This window comes from Lucilia cuprina, chromosome 4 (assembly GCF_022045245.1).
Source record: "Lucilia cuprina isolate Lc7/37 chromosome 4, ASM2204524v1, whole genome shotgun sequence".
Classification (NCBI taxonomy): Eukaryota; Metazoa; Arthropoda; class Insecta; order Diptera; family Calliphoridae; genus Lucilia; species Lucilia cuprina.
In genome coordinates this window covers 94728426-94750639 of record NC_060952.1, presented here as the reverse complement: position 1 = coordinate 94750639, position 22214 = coordinate 94728426, and the positions used below count along the sequence as shown (strand labels likewise).

Genomic DNA, 22214 nt, shown 5'->3' with positions numbered 1-22214 from the left:
ACTAATCGTAATATCCTTTTTATATAACATAGCTACTGCATCCTTTTGTAATTTCCATACAAGTTTTTATTGTTGTTGTCTAACATTGAGTTTGGTGTGGTAGTGCAGAAAGGGTAAGTAAGGCGAGTCAGATGAAAACTAAACAAAACGGATGTCACGCGATGATTTGTATCCGTTTTGTATGATTTTTCCTTTTTGTGTTTTTTTTTTTTGCCATTGTATGTGAACAGTTAATTTCATTTTGTGAAACATGTTGGGAATATCTAATAAACTTTGACGAAAAAAATAAAGAAAATTAACCAGGAACCAGGTAGTTTTTCTGTTTGTTGTAGGCACTGGTTGTGTTTTAAGGAGGCGTAACGGGATTTATTAATTATGAGAAGGAAAAGTTTTTTATTATATAAAACATTAGCTGTTATTGTAGGTGTTTAATTAAAATATATAAATATATCAAGTTAGTATTAGTTTCGTAGTAACATCCTTAAAGTTCGGCACGTTTTTAATAATTTTTTTGTTATAATTCTTATATGTTTTTTGTCGAAAATAATTTACTTTGTAATACAATTAAAATTGTTTAGTTTACTACTAAATACTTGTTGGTTTGTAACGCATTTTAAAAATATGATTACTTAATTATTGCAATTTCCATGTGGCACATTACTCTTTACTTGCAACTACTTATATATTTACAAGCAAATTATTGTTACAACTGAACAACAGCAGCCACTTCATTTGTTCACTTAAAATTACAACTCAAAAACCACAAAGAAACGAACATGAAAATTGTTTGTGCAACAAAAAAAAGTTCTCATATCAAAAATTTTCCCAAAAAATATTAAATAAATGTTTCCTTTTCATGCCATGGTATACGAACAATAAATAAGAGAAGAATTACCAACCATTAGCAACTCCCACCCATAAAAACCCCATTTTATTATTGCCACAGTTACACTTCTTTTCATAGTTTCATTTTTTTCTCGTCTACATTCTGCAAATTACAAAATAAAAAAAAAAAACTAAAAGAATGAATAGTCTTCTTTTACATGCAGATGATACTTTATTTAATGACGTATAAAATGATGAAGATGAATGTGATGAAGCTTACAATTTTTTTTCATACCTTTTTGCCACATGCAAGTTTAAGTAAATTTTGTTGGTTGCAACTTTGGGAGAAAAAAGAAGCAACTATATCTCTACTTACTGCTTGTTGCTGCTACTGATGATTTTTTCTTTGTTGTTGCCAAATCAACAATGTTATTAAAGTATCAAGTGCAATTACCTTTTAAGGGGAGAATTTAAAAGGTATGTTTTCATTTTACTGACTAGACTATACGGTAGACTCGACTAGAGACTAGACTATAAACTAGACTATAGACTAGACTATAGACTAGACTATAGACTAGACTATAGACTAGACTATAGACTAGACTATATACTAGACTATAGACTAGTCTATAGACTAGACTATAGACTAGACTATAGACTAGTCTATAGACTAGACTATAGACTAGACTATAGACTAGACTAGACTATAGACTAGACTATAGACTAGACTATAGACTAGACTATAGACTAGACTATAGACTAGACTATAGACTAGACTATAGACTAGACTATAGACTAGACTATAGACTAGACTAGACTATAGACTAGACTATAGACTAGACTATAGACTAGACTATAGACTAGACTAGACTATAGACTAGACTATAGACTAGACTATAGACTAGACTATAGACTAGACTATAGACTAGACTATAGACTAGACTATAGACTAGACTATAGACTAGACTATAGACTAGACTATAGACTAGACTATAGACTAGACTATAGACTAGACTATAGACTAGACTATAGACTAGACTATAGACTAGACTATAGACTAGACTATAGACTAGACTATAGACTAGACTATAGACTAGACTATAGACTAGACTATAGACTAGACTATAGACTAGACTATAGACTAGACTATAGACTAGACTATAGACTAGACTATAGACTAGACTATAGACTAGACTATAGACTAGACTATAGACTAGACTATAGACTAGACTATAGACTAGACTATAGACTAGACTATAGACTAGACTATAGACTAGACTATAGACTAGACTATAGACTAGACTATAGACTAGACTATAGACTAGACTATAGACTAGACTATAGACTAGACTATAGACTAGACTATAGACTAGACTATAGACTAGACTATAGACTAGACTATAGACTAGACTATAGACTAGACTATAGACTAGACTATAGACTAGACTATAGACTAGACTATAGACTAGACTATAGACTAGACTATAGACTAGACTATAGACTAGACTATAGACTAGACTATAGACTAGACTATAGACTAGACTATAGACTAGACTATAGACTAGACTATAGACTAGACTATAGACTAGACTATAGACCAGACTATAGACTAGACTATAGACTAGACTATAGACTAGACTATAGACTAGGCTATATACTAGACTATAGACTAGACTATAGACTAGACAATAGACTAGACTATAGACTAGACTATAGACTAGACTATAGACTATAGACTAGTCTATAGACTAGACTATAGACTAGACTATAAACTAGACTGTAGACTAGACTATAGACTAGACTATAGACTAGACTATAGACTAGACTATAGACTAGACTATAGACTAGACTATAGACTAGACAATAAACTAGACTATAGACTAGACTATAGACTAGACTGTAGACTAGACTATAGACTAGACTATAGACTAGACTATGGACTAGACTATTGACTAGACTATAGACTAGACTATAGACTAGACTATAGACTAGACTATAGACTAGACTATAGACTAGACTATAGACTAGACTATAGACTAGACTATAGACTAGACTATAGACTAGACTATAGACTAGACTATAGACTAGACTATAGACTAGACTATAGACTAGACTATAGACTGGACTATAGACTGGACTATAGACTGGACTATAGACTAGACTATAGGCTGGACTATAGATTGGACTATAGACTGGACTAAAGACTGGACTATAGACTGGACTATAGACTGGACTATAGACTGGACTATAGACTGGACTATAGACTAGACTATACACTAGACTATAGACTGGACTATAGATTGGACTATAGTTTGGACTATAGACTAGACTATAGACTAAGTTATATAATAGACTACACTTTCGACTTGACTTGTCGATGATAAAATTTTTTTATCTAATTGCTCCTTTACTCCTCTGTTTAATACCTAAGCCTCTGGTTTGTTTTCTCATTTTTGACTCTGTTTTAGTCCTTCAAAAAAAATCCCTGCAAAAATTGTGGTTATATTTTCATATTCATGACAATTTAACCAAAAGACAAAAGCAAACATAATCAGATACAGAAGGATTATCTGGGGACGACTTCAAAATTTTGGGACACCATTCATTCCAACATTGCTGCAAGTTTAAAGATATGTGATTCTTAGTTTCAGGAATTGAGGACATTTGTGTAAAAGGACTAAAGAGTGTGTGCAATCCTTTTTTGCAGCACTTTTTTTTCCTTGAATCTGATTTCTATCCTGAATTTTTAGTTTTTGTTTTTAAATTAACTATTGGTCATTTTATTTTTGAGGTTTTCTAGCAGATCCTTGTTATTTTAGAAAGCTTTTACACTTGTTTTTATTGTTGTAATTGCTCGTGTTGCAAGTTTTGTTGATATTAGGAGAATTTGATGTGTGTGCGTGTGTGAAGCTGTGTTTGAAAGGTTGTTGGTGGTTGTTTGTGACATGACAGTGATGTGCTGCTGCTGTTCAGATATTCTATGTGGATAGAATGGTTGAGTTTGTAACAAAATTGTTCATTCATTCATGCATGCATGATGTTTTGTTAGCAAAACACATTTTTTTTGTTTTTTGCTGTTATAGTATTGTTGTTTCTGGTTTTTATACAAATTCATATTTATTTCATTTTTATGTGTGTTTGTATGTGAAAGTGTAAGATTTTGAAAGATGATGAAAAGTTAGTCCATCCATCCATCCGTCAGTCAGTTAGTCAGCCCTGCCAGCTACATGTAAAATAATATTTTTATTTCCAGCTTAAAATTTTTCCTGGAGAAGGAACGGAATTATGAAGAAGATTAAATATTTCTAAAGTTAAAGTTTTTGCCTCCTTGTTGTTGTTAATCATCATGTTGTTTTTAACATAAATTTTTAAGTAACAAATACACTTATACATTCATTTGTATGTATACAAAGGCTTTCTCCTCTCTCTCTCTCTCTTGCAAAGTCATGTGTGTAAATTATTTGTTTAAAAACTTAAATTTGTTTTATAAAACATATTTTTGGGGGTTGTAACAAAAGGAGGATAAACAAATGTATAAAATTACAGTTTAAAAAAGTTTATTTAACAAAATTTTAAAAAAAATTACAAATCAAAAAACAAATCGTATATTTTACACATAATAAAGTTTGCTTTTATTTTTTTCCCGAAAAATATTGATTTCCGAGAAAGGAAATTAAAGAAAGTTTCATTTTAGATCGATATTTTTTAAAGTGATAACTTCTTTGATCTGCAATAAATTTGTTATAGAAAATTTGATCCGTGATTTATTTCAAAACTTTCTGATCCATAATCAATCAGAAGATCGATGATCAGTATTCTTTAAAAAGTTTTATCTTTAATTAATCTTCTGTAGTAAATGTTTATCTATGATCAATTTTCTTAAGAGAGTATGATCAGTGATCGTATTTCTTTAAAATATATGATCGATGATCAATTTTCTTTAGGAAATTTTGATCACTGATAAATTTTCTTTTGTGGATTTGGTTTGTGATCATTTTTCGTTTAAAAATATGATCGTTGATTAATTTGTTTAAGAAAGAATGATCGGTGAGTAATTGCATTTAAAAATATTGATCAGTGATCATTTTCTTCGAAAGTCTTAATTGTTGATCAGTTCTCTTTTGATAGTTTCATCTGTGATTGATTTTTTGTAGAATAAATCTATTAGGAATTTACTTTAGCTGCTATGATCGATGATCAATTCTAATCATGAAATTTTTATTCGCGATCAATTTTCTTCACACTATATAATCGGTGATAAAATTTTCTTTAGAAATTATGAGAGATGAGCAATGTTTTTTTGATCAATGACCATTTTTTTTTTAAAAAAATATAATCTATAGTCAAGTTGCTTTAGATATTATAATCAATGATCGATTTTCATTACATAGTTAGAGATCTTTAAAAATTTTAAGTCGTTAATCAATTCTATTTTGAAAGTTTAATGATTATATATTTGATTAAAGATCAATTCACATTAAAAAATTTTATTACTGATCAGTCGGTGATAAGCTTTCGTGATCAAGTTTTTTTAGATATTATAATCAACGATCGATTTTCATTTTAAATTAAGGTTGTTGATCTAATTTGTTTAAAAGCTTTAAATCGATGATCGTTTCTATTTAGAAAGTTTAATGAAGATTATTTGATCTGTGATCAAACTTCTTTAAAAACAATCTTTTTCTTTAAAAATTGTGATCAATGATAAATTTTCTTTACACATAATAAATAAATCATTAATTTTCTATCGAAAATTTGTCTTTTATTCAACATTTTTCTTATTATTTAGAAATGTTGATTAATTTTGTTTAAAACATGTGATCGTTAATCAGTTTTTCGAAGAATTCTATAAGATCTGTGATCGGTTTTATTTAGATTAAACGATACATTTTCTTACCTTATTATGATGTGTAATGAAATTTCATTATAAATATTATAATCAATTTATCAATTTTGATAAGATCGCGTCAGTTATTTTCCAAAAAATTTCTTCCTAAGAAAATTATTTAATTTTCTCTAGAATATTGATCTTATTCGTTTTTTTTATTTCAATTTTGATTAAAACTAAATCGTTTATACATTTTTTTAAATATTTGAGATCGGAACGTAATTTTCTTTAGAAACTTTTGATAGATGATAAATTTAAATTTAATAATTTTGATCGCTGCACAATTTTATCGATAATTAATTTTCTTCAAATCCTTTTTTCTTCATTAGAAAGTTTTGTATGTTTTTTTTTTAATATAATCGATGGTTGATCATATTTTATAAAAGATTGTGATCGGCGATCAATTTAGAAAATATCGTCTATCAATTTTCCTGGGAAATTGGAACAAATTTTCATCAAAGCATTTTTCTTCCTTCCATGATCGATCATTGATCTTATTCTATTGAAAAATGTGATCGCCGATCAATTTAGAAAAGATCGTCGATCAATTTTCCTGGGAAATTGGAACGAATTTTCTTCAAACCCTTTTTCTTTATTTGAAAGTTTTGTGATTTTTTGAAAATTTCATCGACCGTTGATCATATTTTATAGAAAAATGTGATCGGCGATCAATGTTCCTGGGAAATTGGAGCGAATGTTCTTCAAACCATTTTTTCTTAGAAAGTTTTGAAATTTTTTTTTCTTCAAACCATTTTTTCTTAGAAAGTTTTGAAATTTTTTTTTCTTAGAAAGTTTTAAATTTTTTTTGAAAATATATTCGTTACTTTTCTTTGATCGTTTGATCGTTGATCATATTTTATAGAAAAATGTGATTGGCGATCAATTTAGAGAAGATCATCGATCAATTTTCCTGGTCGGTTTAGGTTTTATATGATCGTTGATCGCTTTTCTTAAGAAAATATGATCGATGAACATTTTTCTTTAGAAAAATCTAGAACAAAAAAACATTTTTCTTTAGAAAAATCTATCGACTTATTAATGATTATCCGGTCGATCATTAAGTAGTTTTAATGATAATTTATTTCTTGTACTTTCAAATTAATAATTTTTTTCTTTTCTATTTCTCTTCTTTTTCCAGGTATGTTTTCCCCCTCATTCTATTTAAATATATTGAAACAAAAAGTATTAAATTTTATTTTTTATTTAATACTTCAGCTGATGAAAATGGTAAGCGAAAAATGTTAAAAATTTGTTTGATAATTAAACAATTTTTATCTAAACCCCAACAGTAGTCAAACCAATTAAATTCCTAAACTAATAAAACTTCCTCTTGATTGAAGTAATTTTGCGTAAAACTTGCATCATGTTTTCAATTCAATGTTGCACATTAAACATGAAAACTAAAAATAAAAAACAAAAACTAGTTCATTGTAATTGGTTCGTTTTATCATAAAAAATACTGAGTGTGGCATACATTTTCACTTTCATTATGTATGGTATGAAAATATGTTCATTTTGCCACTAAAGTAGCTAAAGTCTGACAAAAGTTTTTAGCCAATTTTTAGTTTTGTCTTTAATCATTGTTTGACGCGTTGACCTTTTATGGTTTCTTGTGTGTATGTGTGTGTGTGTTTTTTTTAACTACAGATCACTTTTGCCGTTTGCCGAATCTAGTTTTCATGTTTGTTTCCAATTGAAAATTGCATCAGCTTTAATTGAATTTTTTTTTTGAGCTAAAGAAAATTAAATTGAAAATTACATCAGCCAAATATTGTGTGTAGAATTATAGGTTATTAGGAAGCTTAATTTCTGTTATCAAAGGAAGGTCATTGCAATATTTCGTTGGTATTATGGTAACTGGTTTAAAATGCTAATCAGCTTTGGAGGGATAAAAGATTTATAAAAGAGTAATGTTTATATGTTTTCAGCTATTATGTTTTATTAACAAAAGGATTTCTTGTACAAAGCTTTTAAAAATAAAGCTTTTGTTCCTAGATCTTCCACACATTTCAAAAGCTTTATTTCCAAGCTACTGATGTTAAGGAATTCTTGTGATCTTAAACCAGATACCCAACCTTCTTTTAATTTCTCAATTAATTAATAAATAATAAGGATTTATTGTAAAAAGCCTGCAAAAGCTTTGATCTAGATCTCCCACAAGTTTCAAAAGCTTTATTTTCAAGCTACTAATAGTAAGGAATTCTTGTGATATTAAACCAGATACCCAACCTTCTTTTAATTTCTCAATTAATGAATAAAGAGTAAGGATTTCTTGTACAAAGCTTTTAAAAGCTTTGATCTAGATCACCCACAAGTTTCAAAAGCTTTATTTCCAAGCTACTGATGATAAGGAACTCTTGCGATCTTAAACCAGATACCTATCCTATTAATTTCTCTATTAATGAATTAAGAGTAAGTATTTCTTGTACAAAGCTTTTAAAAGCTTTGAGCTAGATCTTCCACAAGTTTCAAAAGCTTTATTTCCAAGCTACTGATAGGAAGAAAATCTTGTGATCTTAAACCAGATACATATTCTTCTTTTAATTTCTCAATTAATAAATAAAGCTTTTAAAAACAGTTAAAATAACTTAAGCTTTTAAAAAGCTTTTCGAGGTTTTTTTTTAATTTTTAAGTTTTCTTTAAAAAGCTTGTTTCCTAAAAAAGCTTTAAATGAAAAGTGCAAAATAAATAAAGCATTTAGCTACATTTCTCCACTAATTTTAGTAAACTTTTAAACAAGTTCAGTTTTTGAAAATTGTTACAAGTGAAAGCTTTCTATGAAACTTAATTATGCTACTTTACGATACTTCTATGCATATATTCTTATTAAATACAAGCAGTTGTTCTTTTTAAAATTTATATTATTTCCTTTTGTTCGTATTATGTATGTAATTTCTCAATAATTCTCTGTTTTTCTTTTTTTCCTTCTTTCTTGCATTTTATTTGAAAATTCTTTGAAATCATAATCTTACAAAAGTTTCAAATCATTTTATATAAGCTTATTAAAATAATTCTTTTCAAAAATAGTGCGTCATTTGGAAATTGATAGTTTGTGTAAAATATAATTTGTATGTTTGTCAAATGATGAATATAAAGGGAAAATTAGGAAGACGTGATTCTATTGATGAAGAAGGATGAACAGAAATGAAATTTACAAAAGATTTACCGCCTCATGCAAAAACGATTATTAGGTTAACACTGGATGTTAAAAGCTGTTTTTATATGGAAAAAGTGCGCAGTAAACCATTGTTAACTTTAATAGTCGTTTTTGCATAAGGCGGTTAGAATTTAACTCAAATTTATATTTTTTCATATTAAGATGATCAGAAATCAATTTTTTATTTTAAAAATAATTAAAAAGATAAAATGTTTTCTTAAAAATTCAACACTGATCGCATTTTTTAAGAAACTTGATCGCTGCTCAAACTTTCTAAAGAAAATCGATCTAAAATTAATTTTCTTGTAAGAAAATTTATCACCAATCAAAGATCGTAAATAAAATTGATCATCGGGTAAAAGTTTTTCAATAACTTCTTCAAATTCAAACAAAATTTGAAATGGGAATTGATCATAGACTATATTTTGTAAAGAAATGATCATCAATCATGTTTTCTGATCACTGATAGAGTTTTCTAAACAAAGCTGATTTACGATCATAAAGAATAATGATCGCTCGCCACTGATGAAATAATTACAACTGATTGTAATTAATATTTTTTTTTAAAGAATTGATAAACGATTAAATTTGCTTAAAGAAAATTGAATAATCGATCTTATGTTCTAAGCGGAATTGATAATCGAATTTTTTAAACAATGTTGATTTATGATCATATTGCCTAAGGAATATTGATCAGCAATAAACTTTGTTTAAATATATCACTGATAAAGTTTACCTTATCACTGATCAAATTTTATCAAAATTTCTTTAAGAAAAATTTGGCGGACAATCAAATTTTCTAAAGAAAACTGATCACCGACAAAATTATTAGAAAAATTGAAAAGCGGTAAAATTTTTTTAAGAAAATGAAATCAACAATCATAGTTTCTAAGCGGAATTTATTACTGATCGGATTTTTTTACAAAGTTAATTAGTGATCATATTGTTTAAAGAATATTGATCACCGATAAAATTTTTTAAAATTCTTTTAATGAAAATTTATCACTGATCAAATTTTGTAAAGAAAAATGATCACCGATCAAATTGAATAAAAAAAATTATCACCGATCAAATATTTTTTAAAACTAATTTAAATAGATCAATGAACAATTTTTCTTGAGAAATTTTATCGCAAACATAATTATTAGAAAAAAATTATAAACGATCAAATTTTTTTATTAAAATTGAAACAACGATCATATTTACTATGCGAATATGATCACTGATCGAATTTTCTAAACAAAGCTGATTACTGATTATATTGTCTGAATAATATTGATCAACGAATTGATCAAAATATGATTAGTGAATATTTTCTAAGCGAAATTGATCACTGATCAAATTTCCATAACAAAGCTGATTTGTGATCATGTGATAGTGAAATTTTTTAAGAAAATTTGTCACTGATCAAAATATGCAAACAAAAATGATCATCGATCGAATTTTCTAAAAAAAAAATTATCACCAATAAAATTATTAGAAAAAATTGATAAACGATCATTAATAAAATTTAATCACTGATAAAATTTTCTAAGCGGAATTGATCACAAATCGCATTTTCTTAAGAAAGCTGATTAGTGATCATATTGTCTTAAGATCAACGAAAATTTTTCCATTTTTAATGAAAATTTATCACTGATCAAATATTGTAAAGAATTATTTTAGATCGGTGATCTAGTTTTGTTTAGAAATTATTATGTTTTGATCTTTTAGTTCTAGAAACTTTCGTTCAATGATTCATTATGCTTATATTGATCTTTGTTTTATTTTTGTTAAAAAATGATCTTTAATCAATTACTTTAAAAAGTTATGATCGTTAATCAATTCTTATTACGAATTTTTATGCATGATCAATTTTACTTATATGTTATAATGGGTCAAGATCAAGAATTTTTTTGAAATAATGATCACTGATCCATTTTGAAAATTTTAAATTTTTATGCAAATTTATCACTGATTAAATTTTGTCAAGAATTTCGAACTAACTAACTAAAATGTCGGCCGATCTATTATGGAATTAAATCACTTTTAGGTAATGTAATGTATTCTTTGGTCGACCTAGACCATCTTTTTTTCTAAAAGTGAAAATGTATTATTTTCTCTTTGACATTAATATAACATTTTAAAAATACAATTCTGTTGAAAATAATTAAAATAAGTTTTCATTTGATTTCATTTGTAAAATTTGTGGAAGCGATGATAATGATCAAGATGATGGCAACTAAAGTATTATTAATGAAACTATTGTTGTTACATAAATGTATGTAACAAAATGGAATTGAGTTTAATAATTTACCTAGAACTATTGGAGAAAACAATGCGAAGGGGAGTAAAAATGGTAGAGACTTGAGACTTTTTATTAAACAAGAAATTGAGGTTTTTAGGTTTTAAGTTTTTTTCTATAAATTTTTTAACAAAATTCTTGTTTTGGGGTTTTTTAACATTTTCAAAGTTTTCCATCTTTTTGTAGTTTCTATTTATTTTTTTTTTTAACAAAAAATTCAATTTCATAAATTTTTTTATGCTAAAAACTTTAATATATTTTTTTTATTGTAATGAACCTGATTTAACTTCTGGCAAAATTCCCAAAAAATCCTGGTCTTTCCAATCAAATTTTTAAGCAAAAAATGAAATAAAAAACTTTTTCACTACAAATTGTTTGTTTGTCATCCTGTTCCTTTCATAAACTAAATATTTTATTATGCTTTTGGTTTTTTTTTATCACTTAAAACTTGCTTTTTTATTAAAACGTAATTTTATGAAAAGAAAAAATTTTAAATTTTGTTTTTTACCCTACACCATTATACGTTTGATATTGGTAACAGCACCAAAAAAATTGGTCCTGCAATCAGCTTAAAGAAAACCAATCGGTTCAGAACATCTGAATCGATTATGTTCGTCTGTCTGTATGTCTGTCCATCTATCTGTATGTCCGTCTGTCTGTCTATCTGTCTGTCTGTATGTCCGTCTGTCTGTCTGCATGTCTGTCTGTCAGTCTGTCTGTATGTCCGTCTGTCTGTCTGCATGTCTGTCTGTTTGTCAGTCTGTCTGTCTGTCTGTCTGTCCATCTGTCTGTATGTCTGTCCATCTGTCTGTTTGTCTGTCTATCCGTCTGTGTGTTTATGTAAACCTTGTGGGTACTCTAAAGATTTAAATTTTTAAGATAATTTAATTTAAAATTTGCCACATACTCTTCTATGGACCTAAGAGCGAAGACTGTTGAAAAAATCGGTCAACAGTCCCCCCTAAAACCGTACCCCTAAAATCCGAAGGCACTTTTAACTTATAATTATTTTAAATGTTCTCGTATTTTTCTAAAAAATCGGCAAAACTTAGTATAAGTGTAAATGATACTGATATGGATTTTCTTAAAGATCTCACCTCATTTGACCCTAGCCCCCATAGAAATTCTCCTTTCAGAAAATGAGTTGAAAATTTACATAATTTACTAAATACATAAATAACTTTAATGTAGATGTTAATCTCTGTACTAAATTTTATAAGGATAGGTCCATGTTATGAAACACTAACCACCAACTACCCCCTACCCCGACCCCCCTCATATAACACCTCTTTTAGAAAATCCCCTTTTTTTGTCTATAAATTGTTAAAATTTTTGTAAATGAAAGCTTTATTATTAAAAGAATATTCAACTTTTTTTTAACATAATCACTAATATAGAGTATCATATGGTCGACCTTGTGCCACTATAAATTCTTACTTTATTTTTATTTTTTGCCTTGTTATTAACCTACTTTAATTTAGTTAGTTGCATTATATTAAAATAAATTTTAAACTTTTGAAGCATGAATTTTTTCTACTTTAATATTTATTAACCCTTTAAAGGCTTCTAAGATTTAAAATGACCCCAAAGATATATGTATATTTAATTGATGGAATAGCAAGATTTTATTTGTTTCTTGTTGTATCCTGCTGTTTTTAATGGGTTAACAAAAACATTAAAATAAAATTTTGTATAATTTTTTTAAAGTCACAGTTCAAAAACCTCTTTTTTGGATTTCTTTTATTTAGGGGAATTTTTATACTAAACGGAAAACCCATTTCTTTTAAAATTGCATTTTTTTGCAAGCTTATCTGTGTTCTTTTGTTGTTGTTATATTTTAGTTTAAATTTGATTAAATCAACTGCGCTTTGCTTTATATTATTTTTAAGTTTTTCTTAATTTTAGTTTAAACATTTTTTTTTTCAATTTCATATGTCTGGTTATTTTTTTGATAAGGGCGAACAATTTGTTTAAAAGAAACACACACACACACATATATAAACACAAAGCCTTTGCTGATAGAAATCAAATACTGACCTAGTGATGGAAATACAAAAATAATGAGAACAAAGTAACTCATCAACTCATTGTTTGTAAACAAAAAAAAATTAAAAGTTTTTTTTTGCTTTATATTTTGTTGTAAAACGTAATTTCTTTTTTTTTGTAAGGAAATGCGTAAATTGTAATTTGTTGCAAATTTAAGACGTAATTTAAAAAAAAAAATGGGAACAATATTTTTTTATATAAAAACAAAATTAACAGTTTTGAAATTTATAAATTAAAAAAAGTTTTATTAAAGAATAAATATTTATTAAAAATATAAAAAAACTGTTAACACTTTCATAAATAAGTTTCACGGACAACAATTTCAGTTATCTCTTCCCACTGTTACCGACAACTTTTTTTCTTATTTCTTGAAAAAATAAACTCTTGACATCCTTAATTGCTTTCAAATTATCTACAGCTTTTAATAAAATTGTTTCCTCCTTAAAACTAAACTTTTTTCACTTGTTTAAGTAACTGTTCTTAGATTATGAAAAACTCTTCTCACCCTAAATGTCATAAAAAATATTTTTCCATTTCTTATGGAAAAAAACTACATATTTTTCCTCTTATTTAATGAACTGTTCTTATTAGAAATATTTGCAAAAATGTTAAATTACATTAAAGTAAAGTTGGAAAGTTTCACGTCTTGAAAATAAACTTTATTTTGCTTTTTTTATGTAAACTCCACGTTTACATAAAAACTATTAAAATTAAAGAAAAATTTCTAAAACTATTCTTTTACAAAAAAAAACTACTTTCTACTTTATTGAAAACTCTTCCCATCCATAAAATTCTTTAGATTTCCTCAAAATGTCTATAAAACTCTTCCCATCCATAACATTCTTTTAATTTCGTGGAAAAGTACAAAAATGTCTAAAACATACTATTCCACAAACAACTCTTTAGCTTTACATTAAACTATTCCCAACCAGTTCTCAATCTCTTGCCATCCATAATTTTGTTTAAAATTCAAGGGAAATTTCTCCACCCATTTTTTATAGATGATAAAAAACTGTTCCATATAATTCTTTAGATTTTCTCAAAATGTCTAATAAAACTCTTCCCATTCCCAATTTGTTTTAAAACTCTTCCCACCGATAATTATGTTCAAAATTTTAAGAAAATTTCTCCACCTATTCTTTTCATAAAAAACTGTTTCCACTTCATTGAAAACTCTTTCCATTTATAATTTTCTTTAAATTTCAACCCTTACAACCCTTCCCATCAATAATTTTCTTTTAATTTAAAAAAATCTATTAAACTCTTCCCACCTATAATATTCTTTAAATTTTATGCACAATTGTAAAAATTTCTTAAACAAACCGTTTCACTCTTTAAATAAAAACTCTTCCTTCTTTTACATAAAACTGTTCCCACCATTTTCTAAAACTCTTTCCTTTGCTTCAAAAAATTGCGAAAAAGATAATTAAGTTTACTCAAACCTTTTATATGTTTTAAAATTAAAATCTTCTCATTTTGTAAACAAAACAACTGATCCCACTTTATTAAAAAGTATTCTCATCCATTATTTTTTTGAACATTTCTTGTGACTTTACCTTGAAAAAAAACTTAAAGTTATTAAAAACTGTCCCCACTTTATAACAAACACTTCTTACCTAAAATTTTCTTTAAAAATCATGGAAAATTCTTTAATTTTCACAAAGTTATTTCAAGCTTTAAAAATAAACTATTCCCACTATATGAAAAAAACAATAACAAGTTCATGACAAAATGTTTTTCAAAATTCGCGAAAAATGTTGTAAAAATTCCTTAAACTTTTGAAATGTTTTATAAGTTTCAAAATAAACTCTCCCCACTTTATAAAAAAATGTGTTCTCAAAAAACTGTTCTCACTCAAAAAAAAGAAATCACTTCTTATTCATTAATTAACTAAAATCTATTAAAAAACTTCATGAACTTAAACAACGCTTTTGGCCTTGAAAATAAACTCTTCTCATTTTTCCCAAGAAAAAATTTTTGATGAAAATTTTTTGATGAAAATTTTTCTTAAAATTTTCAACTTTAAAAAAATGTCCTTAATCTTTAATATTCCTTTTCGTAATGTGTTCTTTTTTTAACCAACAAACATAGCGATATGCAAACAATCTTGCAAATCGTTTTGCCAACATTCCAACAATGTTTGCCATAGACTTTACTTCAAACACAAACACACTAAACATGTCATAGCAACTGCAACAATAACAACAACAACACGTGGGTCTAGTATTACAAAACTGTCATAATTCTCTAGTTCTCTATGTCTGTCGGTCTGTCTATTCTACATACAGCAAACAGTTTTATTTTTTAAGTGCTACTTATAGCCGGCTTCTAAAAGTCATCATCTTCTTATATGTATTCCATCCAACCCTTTCCAGTTTAAAACATTTTGCATGTTTAAGTAAATAAAGAGTTAAGATGGGGAGAGGGACAAAAGGATAAGGAAGGATATTAAGTGCTCGAGTCTGTGTGTGTGTGCATGTTTGTATATTGCATGACAATTTTTTCACATGATTTTTAGTTTGCATTTCGTTTATTCTTTCTTTTTTTTCTTTATTATTTAAACGATTTGGATGTCAAGGAAATAACCAGCCAAGGATAAAAGTCGCCCCATAGTGTAAGTGACAGTGACAATGACTGTGACACAAATGACAGAGACTAAACGTAGCATATGATTGCAAAACACTTTTAAAGGCAGTTATAGAGATTAAAACTTAAAGGAGATGGTGGGCAAGGGGGAGGGGCAGCATGATGATGATGATGTTGAAAATCAAGATAATGATACTTTTAATGCAGTCAAGTGCAAGAGTCTGTAAAGGAAAAAAAAAAACAAAAACAAACCAACTCACAGAATCAACAAAACTGCAAGCTGAGACCTAAATTTTCTTACACACTTATCCTGCTGCCTACACGTACATATGTACATCCATACACATGTGTAGTTAGTTTGAAAAAGGAAAAAAAGAAATGACAATCTAAACGCCATTGAAATTTAAAACAGATTACACTTTTTGTTGTAAAATAATATTGAAAATGTGTTTGCAAACGTGATAAGAATCTTAAAATGCACGACATTTGTTATTATTTAAATATTTACATACTTTTGTACTTGTAGTTGTAGTTGTTGGCTATTTGATAATATTTTCTATTTAAAATCTCATAAATAATAAATCATTTAAATAAATATAGTTTTGTGTCAATGTTGTGTCTATTTTGTTACTATATTTTATAAAATCTTATCATTTTAATTACGTTTTAATAACAAATTTATTGAGTTGTTAAACTAAAAAAAATTTCCTATTTAATAAATGGCAGATTTTTTTTGTTTGAACTTTTTTTTTATTGAAAAATGCCGCCGCCAATTTAATAAATTTTAATTATTTATAATGCTTTTTAATTTTTTGTAAATTTGTTTTCTTATCTCTTCCCTGTAAAGATTTCTTCTCTGTGTACTGTGCTTGGTACGAAATTTAATTTTTTTTAGACAAATTTGAGTTCAAAGGTCATATTTATATGATTAAGTTACTAAATTGTGTTTTGCTTAAGGAAAGTTTTTTTCAGAATTATAAAAAAACAAAATATTTATTTTTTTGTAACGGCCACCAGCAAACAAAACCAAATGAATTGTGGAAAAATTATACTAAACTTAAACAATAACATACATATATTAACATTTTAACACCATTCTTTAAAAACACAAATTTACCTACTCATATATAGACTAGACTATAAACTAGTCTATAGACTAGACTATAAACTAGTCTATAGACTAGACTATAAACTAGTCTATAGACTAGACTATAGACTAGACCATAGACTAGACTATAGACTAGACTATAGACTAGACTATAGACTAGACTATAGACTAGACTATAGACTAGACTATAGACTAGACTATAGACTAGACTATAGACTAGACTATAGACTAGACTATAGACTAGACTATAGACTAGACTATAGACTAGACTATAGACTAGACTATAGACTAGACTATAAACTAGACTATAGACTAGACTAGACTATATACTAGACTATAGACTACAATATAGGCTATAATATAGACTAGACTATATGCTATTTTATAGACTAGACTATAGACTAGACTATAGACTAGAATATAGACTAGACTATAGACTAGATTATAGACTAAACTATAGACTAGACTAGACAAGAGTATAGACTAGACTAAAGACAATGCTAACGACTAGACTAAATACTAGACCATAAAAGGTTTCTAGCAATAAAGATTAACTCTTCTCCTTTTGAAGAACAGTAAAAGCTTTATTCCTTTTTGAAAATAACTGTTTCCTTATCTTCACAATCTTAATAAACATGAAAAAAAGCTTAAGAATTATAAATACGGACAACATTTGCCACCAATTACGACTTATTGTTTGTCACTCACTGTATAAAGAACGTTACTCAAATCCTGTAATATAGAGGCTTTTACAAAACAAACACACACTCCTTTACTCTCTTTAGAATTAACTTTCATTTGCAATTGTTGTTGGTTACTCTAAGCGTATGCGCAATTGCAAATTTTATAAAGCAAAACAAAACAAACTGCATAAGTAAATGAGAGAGAGTGTATGATAAAGCTTTTTAGCTGTTATTACTAAAACTGACAAGCAATTGTTAAAAAGATTTCCTAACGGTACATTTGTTTGTTGATTACTTGATAATAAAAAGCTTTATTATATTTTTTAATTTCGAGAGACAAACAAGCTTTCACTCTCTTTTATTAAGGGATGCTGTATTTGATAGTAGAGATTAAATACTTGGATTGAGATGCTGTTTTTTTCATCTTGTTCTTCTTTTTATTATTGTTCTCCCAGTTGTTTGCTTTTATTTTGTACTTGTTTTACAATCTTGTGTTTTTTTGTGGAAAAACATGACCAGACTTAAGCAGGGATGCTGAAACAAAGATTTTAGTCAACAGCAAACTTTAAATTGATACGGTTGTATTAAACGGATTGATAATAAATAAATATTCACACACAGAGTATTTGAATTGTCTGTAAAAAAAAACAAAATATAAAGAAATTTAAAGGAAAAATTTATAAAATTAAAAAGCAAAAATATTAAAAAAAAAGTTTAATTAAAAAAACTTGAAAAAATATTTTAAAAAAGAAATATAATTCTTTTATAAAAAGTAATTTTACAAAAAAATAAATAGAATTGCAAATAATATAAAAAGTGATTTATTAAAGTGTATGTGTACTTGTTTGTGTGGAGTACAATCTCTCGAGTGTATAAAAATAAACCTCAAAAAAAGTGAAAAAATTTAAAACGTAAACAGCTGATAATTGAAGGAAATAATTTAATTTATTTATAACAAAAAAATAAAGTAATTTAATTGTATTTAATAAATCAATATTGAAGTTGTTAAGGGTTTTTATTTAATTCTTACACAATTTTTATTAATTTTTTTTCCACAAATTCCTTTTAACATTTTGTGTCTTGTAGTAATTTTCTTCTTTATATCCTTTTTTTTTGCAAAAACAGAAAACTTTAACTTTGTTGTAGTTTTTATTATAAAGCAAAAATATTTGCTCTTTACTCTTGTTTTTCTGTTTGATTTTTTTTTGCTAACATTTCTTGTTGTTATTATTATTATATTTACATAGATTTTGTTTGAGTGTGTTTGTTAGTGTGTGTTTGTGTGTATTGGGAAAAGGCGCCTTTTTAAAGGCTCTCTTAGTTAACGGTTTTTTGGGTTTGCTTTTAGTTTTTATCTCTTTTATAAATGAAAAAAAACATGCACAGACCTGCATACTATTGTACCTTTGGAATAAATTTTTGTGTTAAATAATAACAACAAACATTCATACATACATACTACAAAGTAAATTCTTACTCAATTCAGAAATATATATATTTTGTCAATACTTTGTGTAAAACTGACTAAAGATTGTACACGTTTGAGATTTGTTTGGAAATTTTTGCAATTGGCCGAATCTGAAACAAAATCTTAAAAAATTTCTAAATTTAGTTTGGAACCAGTAAACAGAGGAAAAAATAAATATACACTCCTGGTACCACATTGACACCAAATTTTTCAACAACATACGTTGTCAAATTTTTCAACATATAGTTTGTCAATAGCTGGCTTACCACGTTAATTAGCATTTAATCAACGGATGTATATAAAACTTAGATTTCGACAATGTTGCGTTGTCAACATTGCAGAATGTTGTCGTTGGTATTTATTATACTTTGACAACGAATGTTGTTGAAAAGTTTAATGTCAATATGGTACCAGGCGTGTAATTGTAAAGAATCTTATATAGAATCATCCAAAATTTAGTTTAAATTTTTTATTTTAAAAAATTTTTTCATATTTTTTTTCAACTGATTTCGGGCATTTATTATGACAAATTATGTGTACAAAAGCTTATGTTGTTGTTGTAGTTTTCTTAAATTTCTAGTCTATAAAAAGTGAATCAATTGTTGTTGTTTTCATTAGATTTGGATTTTAAAGATAACCGAGAACCTTACAAAATTCCTGACAAAAGACATTAAGACGTACAGAGACGGACGGACAATCGATTCCGCTATATATAGTATTTATATCCTACAAAGATCAAACAAATTATATAAACAAAATTCTAAAAACAAACGTATACTTCGAACGAGGTTAAAGAGCAGAATTTTACTTATATCTGTGATTATTTATCAATCGATTTTGTTGATTTTATAAGGCCTGTGAACAAATACCATTCCGATCAAAAGTGGAATTATAACTTGTAAATAAAAAAACTTAAAAAAATAATAACGTTAAACTATTGTCAATTTCACGTTAAAAATGTAAAGTGGTATCATTCCAAAAAATATGTAATTTTCCTTTATTGAAGAAGAAAATTAGGAAAGTTAATTCCACTTTCAATCGGAATGAAATTCTGTGACAGTCCTGTATATAGCAAACTTCTGGAAAATATGTCTGATAGAAATATAGAAGATTTGGAATCGAAGAAAGTTTGTTAGTTTGAAAGAAGGATGTACATATATACATCAAATCTAAAGAAATACATCTGGTACTCTATCGGATCTTTTGTGCGCTTCTTTACCAGTGCCACTGGTGTGGGAATCGAACCCACCACCTCCGTTCTACCAGACTAGAACACTAACCACTAACCTACCGGAATCAAAGATAACAGGGTTTTTTTTTAGAAAATTCAAGTCAAAAGACATTCAGACAGACGGACAGACTTATAGCTTAATCGTCTCCACTAACTATAAGGATCGAGTGTGCACTATATACATTATAGAATCGGAAAACTATATATGAACTTTTAAAAGGCAAACTTAAAATTCTTACGATGTTAAAGAGCCTAGAAATATTTAACCTAAAAGAATTAATGGAGATTTTATAAGATAGTTACTTTGCTGAATTGTAAAAATTTAATATTTTACCCAGATATTTATTCCGCTGAATTAGATCTATGTATATCGGGTCTATTCGGGCTGAGCCTAAAAATATTTAACCAAAAAGGATTATTAAGACACTTATTATTCGTTTAAAGTTTTTATGAAAGTTACTTTGCTGAATAGCAAATTCAGCTAGATGAATTGTAAAAATTTCATATTTTACCCAGACATTTATTTCACAGAATTGGTGTGTCACCTCCAAGGCCTATTCGGGCTGAATTAGAAAGGCCTATTCAGCTGAATTAGATAATTTGAATAAAAATATACTATTTGAATTCCACCGAATTAAAAAATTAATCAGCTAAATAAAGTTTTTAACTTTTTGAAAAGCAAATTTGAGATTGACTATTAAAAAATAGCTGAATTGTATAAATCACTATATATATTAAATATTTTCTATAAAATAGAAATATTCTTAAGTTTTCTTTTAAAATTACTTTTCTGAATTGTAAAAATATTAACCATAAAGGTTTTTCATACAAAATTAAAATTTTGAATTGTAAATATCTTTAGCTTAATTTTTTTTTGAATTTATTTAGCTGAATTACACATTTCATTAGCTGAATTAAGTTTTGTAACATATACTAATACTAATATATTATTTTCATTTAGTAACATTCAGCTGAATTGTAAATATTAGCAGCTGAATTAAGCCTTTTGCAGTAAAATGCATAATTTTTTTAGTTTTCTTTAAATTACTTAGCTGAGCTGTTTTTTATGTCAGCTGAAAGGTCCTTTTTGTTGAAAACAACTTTTCAGCAAATATTTTTTTTAAATAATAAAATTAACTTTTTATACCCAACACCACTTTAGTAAAAAGGGTATATTGGGTTTGTGCAGATGTTTGTAACGCACAATAACAATGGTCACCTTAAAGTATACCAATCAGAATCATTTTCTGAGTCGATTTAGCTATGTCCGTCCGTCTGTCCTTCCGTCCGTCTGTCCCTCCGTCCATGTAAACCTTGATCTTCTATTGTCCCAGGGACGAACCCTATTGGTTAACATCGGCCCATTATTTTACCAAGACCCCATACAACTGAACCCCCAAATAGGGCTTGTAAATCTTGTAAACAAACTACAGGTCGCAATTTTGGAGATAATCCAATGAAATTTGGCACATGATCTTTTATGGTATCGTAGATGAAGCCTGTTGAAAATGGTTTATATCGGTCCATTAGTTTACCTAACCCCCATATAACTGAAACCGTCGGATAGGACTTTTAAGTTCATTATTTTGTTTAATATACTCATATCTCGATAAAAAGCTGCAAAACCATGTTCTATACTAGACTTGACAACCCTCACGAATTCTATTATATTAGGTCCTTATATGACCCTAGCCCCCACTGAAAAGTCCCCATCGAAATTTCACTTAAATGTCCACAATTTTATTCAAAAATAAACGGCTAAAGTATGTAAATCTGAGTCAAGGCGCAATTCTAATTAAATCACATTTTATTTTTGTAAAAAGGTGTAGGGTATTATATGATCGGCCTCGCCCTACTATAGCTTCTTACTTATTCATAACTACTTTTAACCTTAAACTCCTTTACTATCTTCGCTTTACATTACTCTTTTGCTTATTT

The 22214-nt window shown here is 27.4% G+C and overlaps 1 protein-coding gene across 6 annotated transcripts in view; it reads left to right on the top strand.

Moving 5' to 3' along the window:
* Positions 1 to 22214, top strand: part of LOC111676401 (putative protein TPRXL) — a 179725-nt gene that overhangs the window by 117747 nt on the left and 39764 nt on the right. For 4 of the 6 annotated variants that reach the window (XM_046948695.1, XM_046948694.1, XM_046948696.1 and 1 more), the window contains exon 4: positions 6852 to 6973. The exons of 1 other annotated variant lie outside the window; for it this stretch is intronic. In XM_046948695.1, coding sequence (XP_046804651.1) covers positions 6852 to 6958 — 107 coding nt within the window. In that variant the 3' untranslated portion in view covers positions 6959 to 6973. Of the gene's footprint in view, positions 1 to 6851; positions 6974 to 18116; positions 18545 to 22214 lie in introns of those variants that run through there. One more of the 6 variants, XR_006940563.1, reaches the window with a different exon arrangement.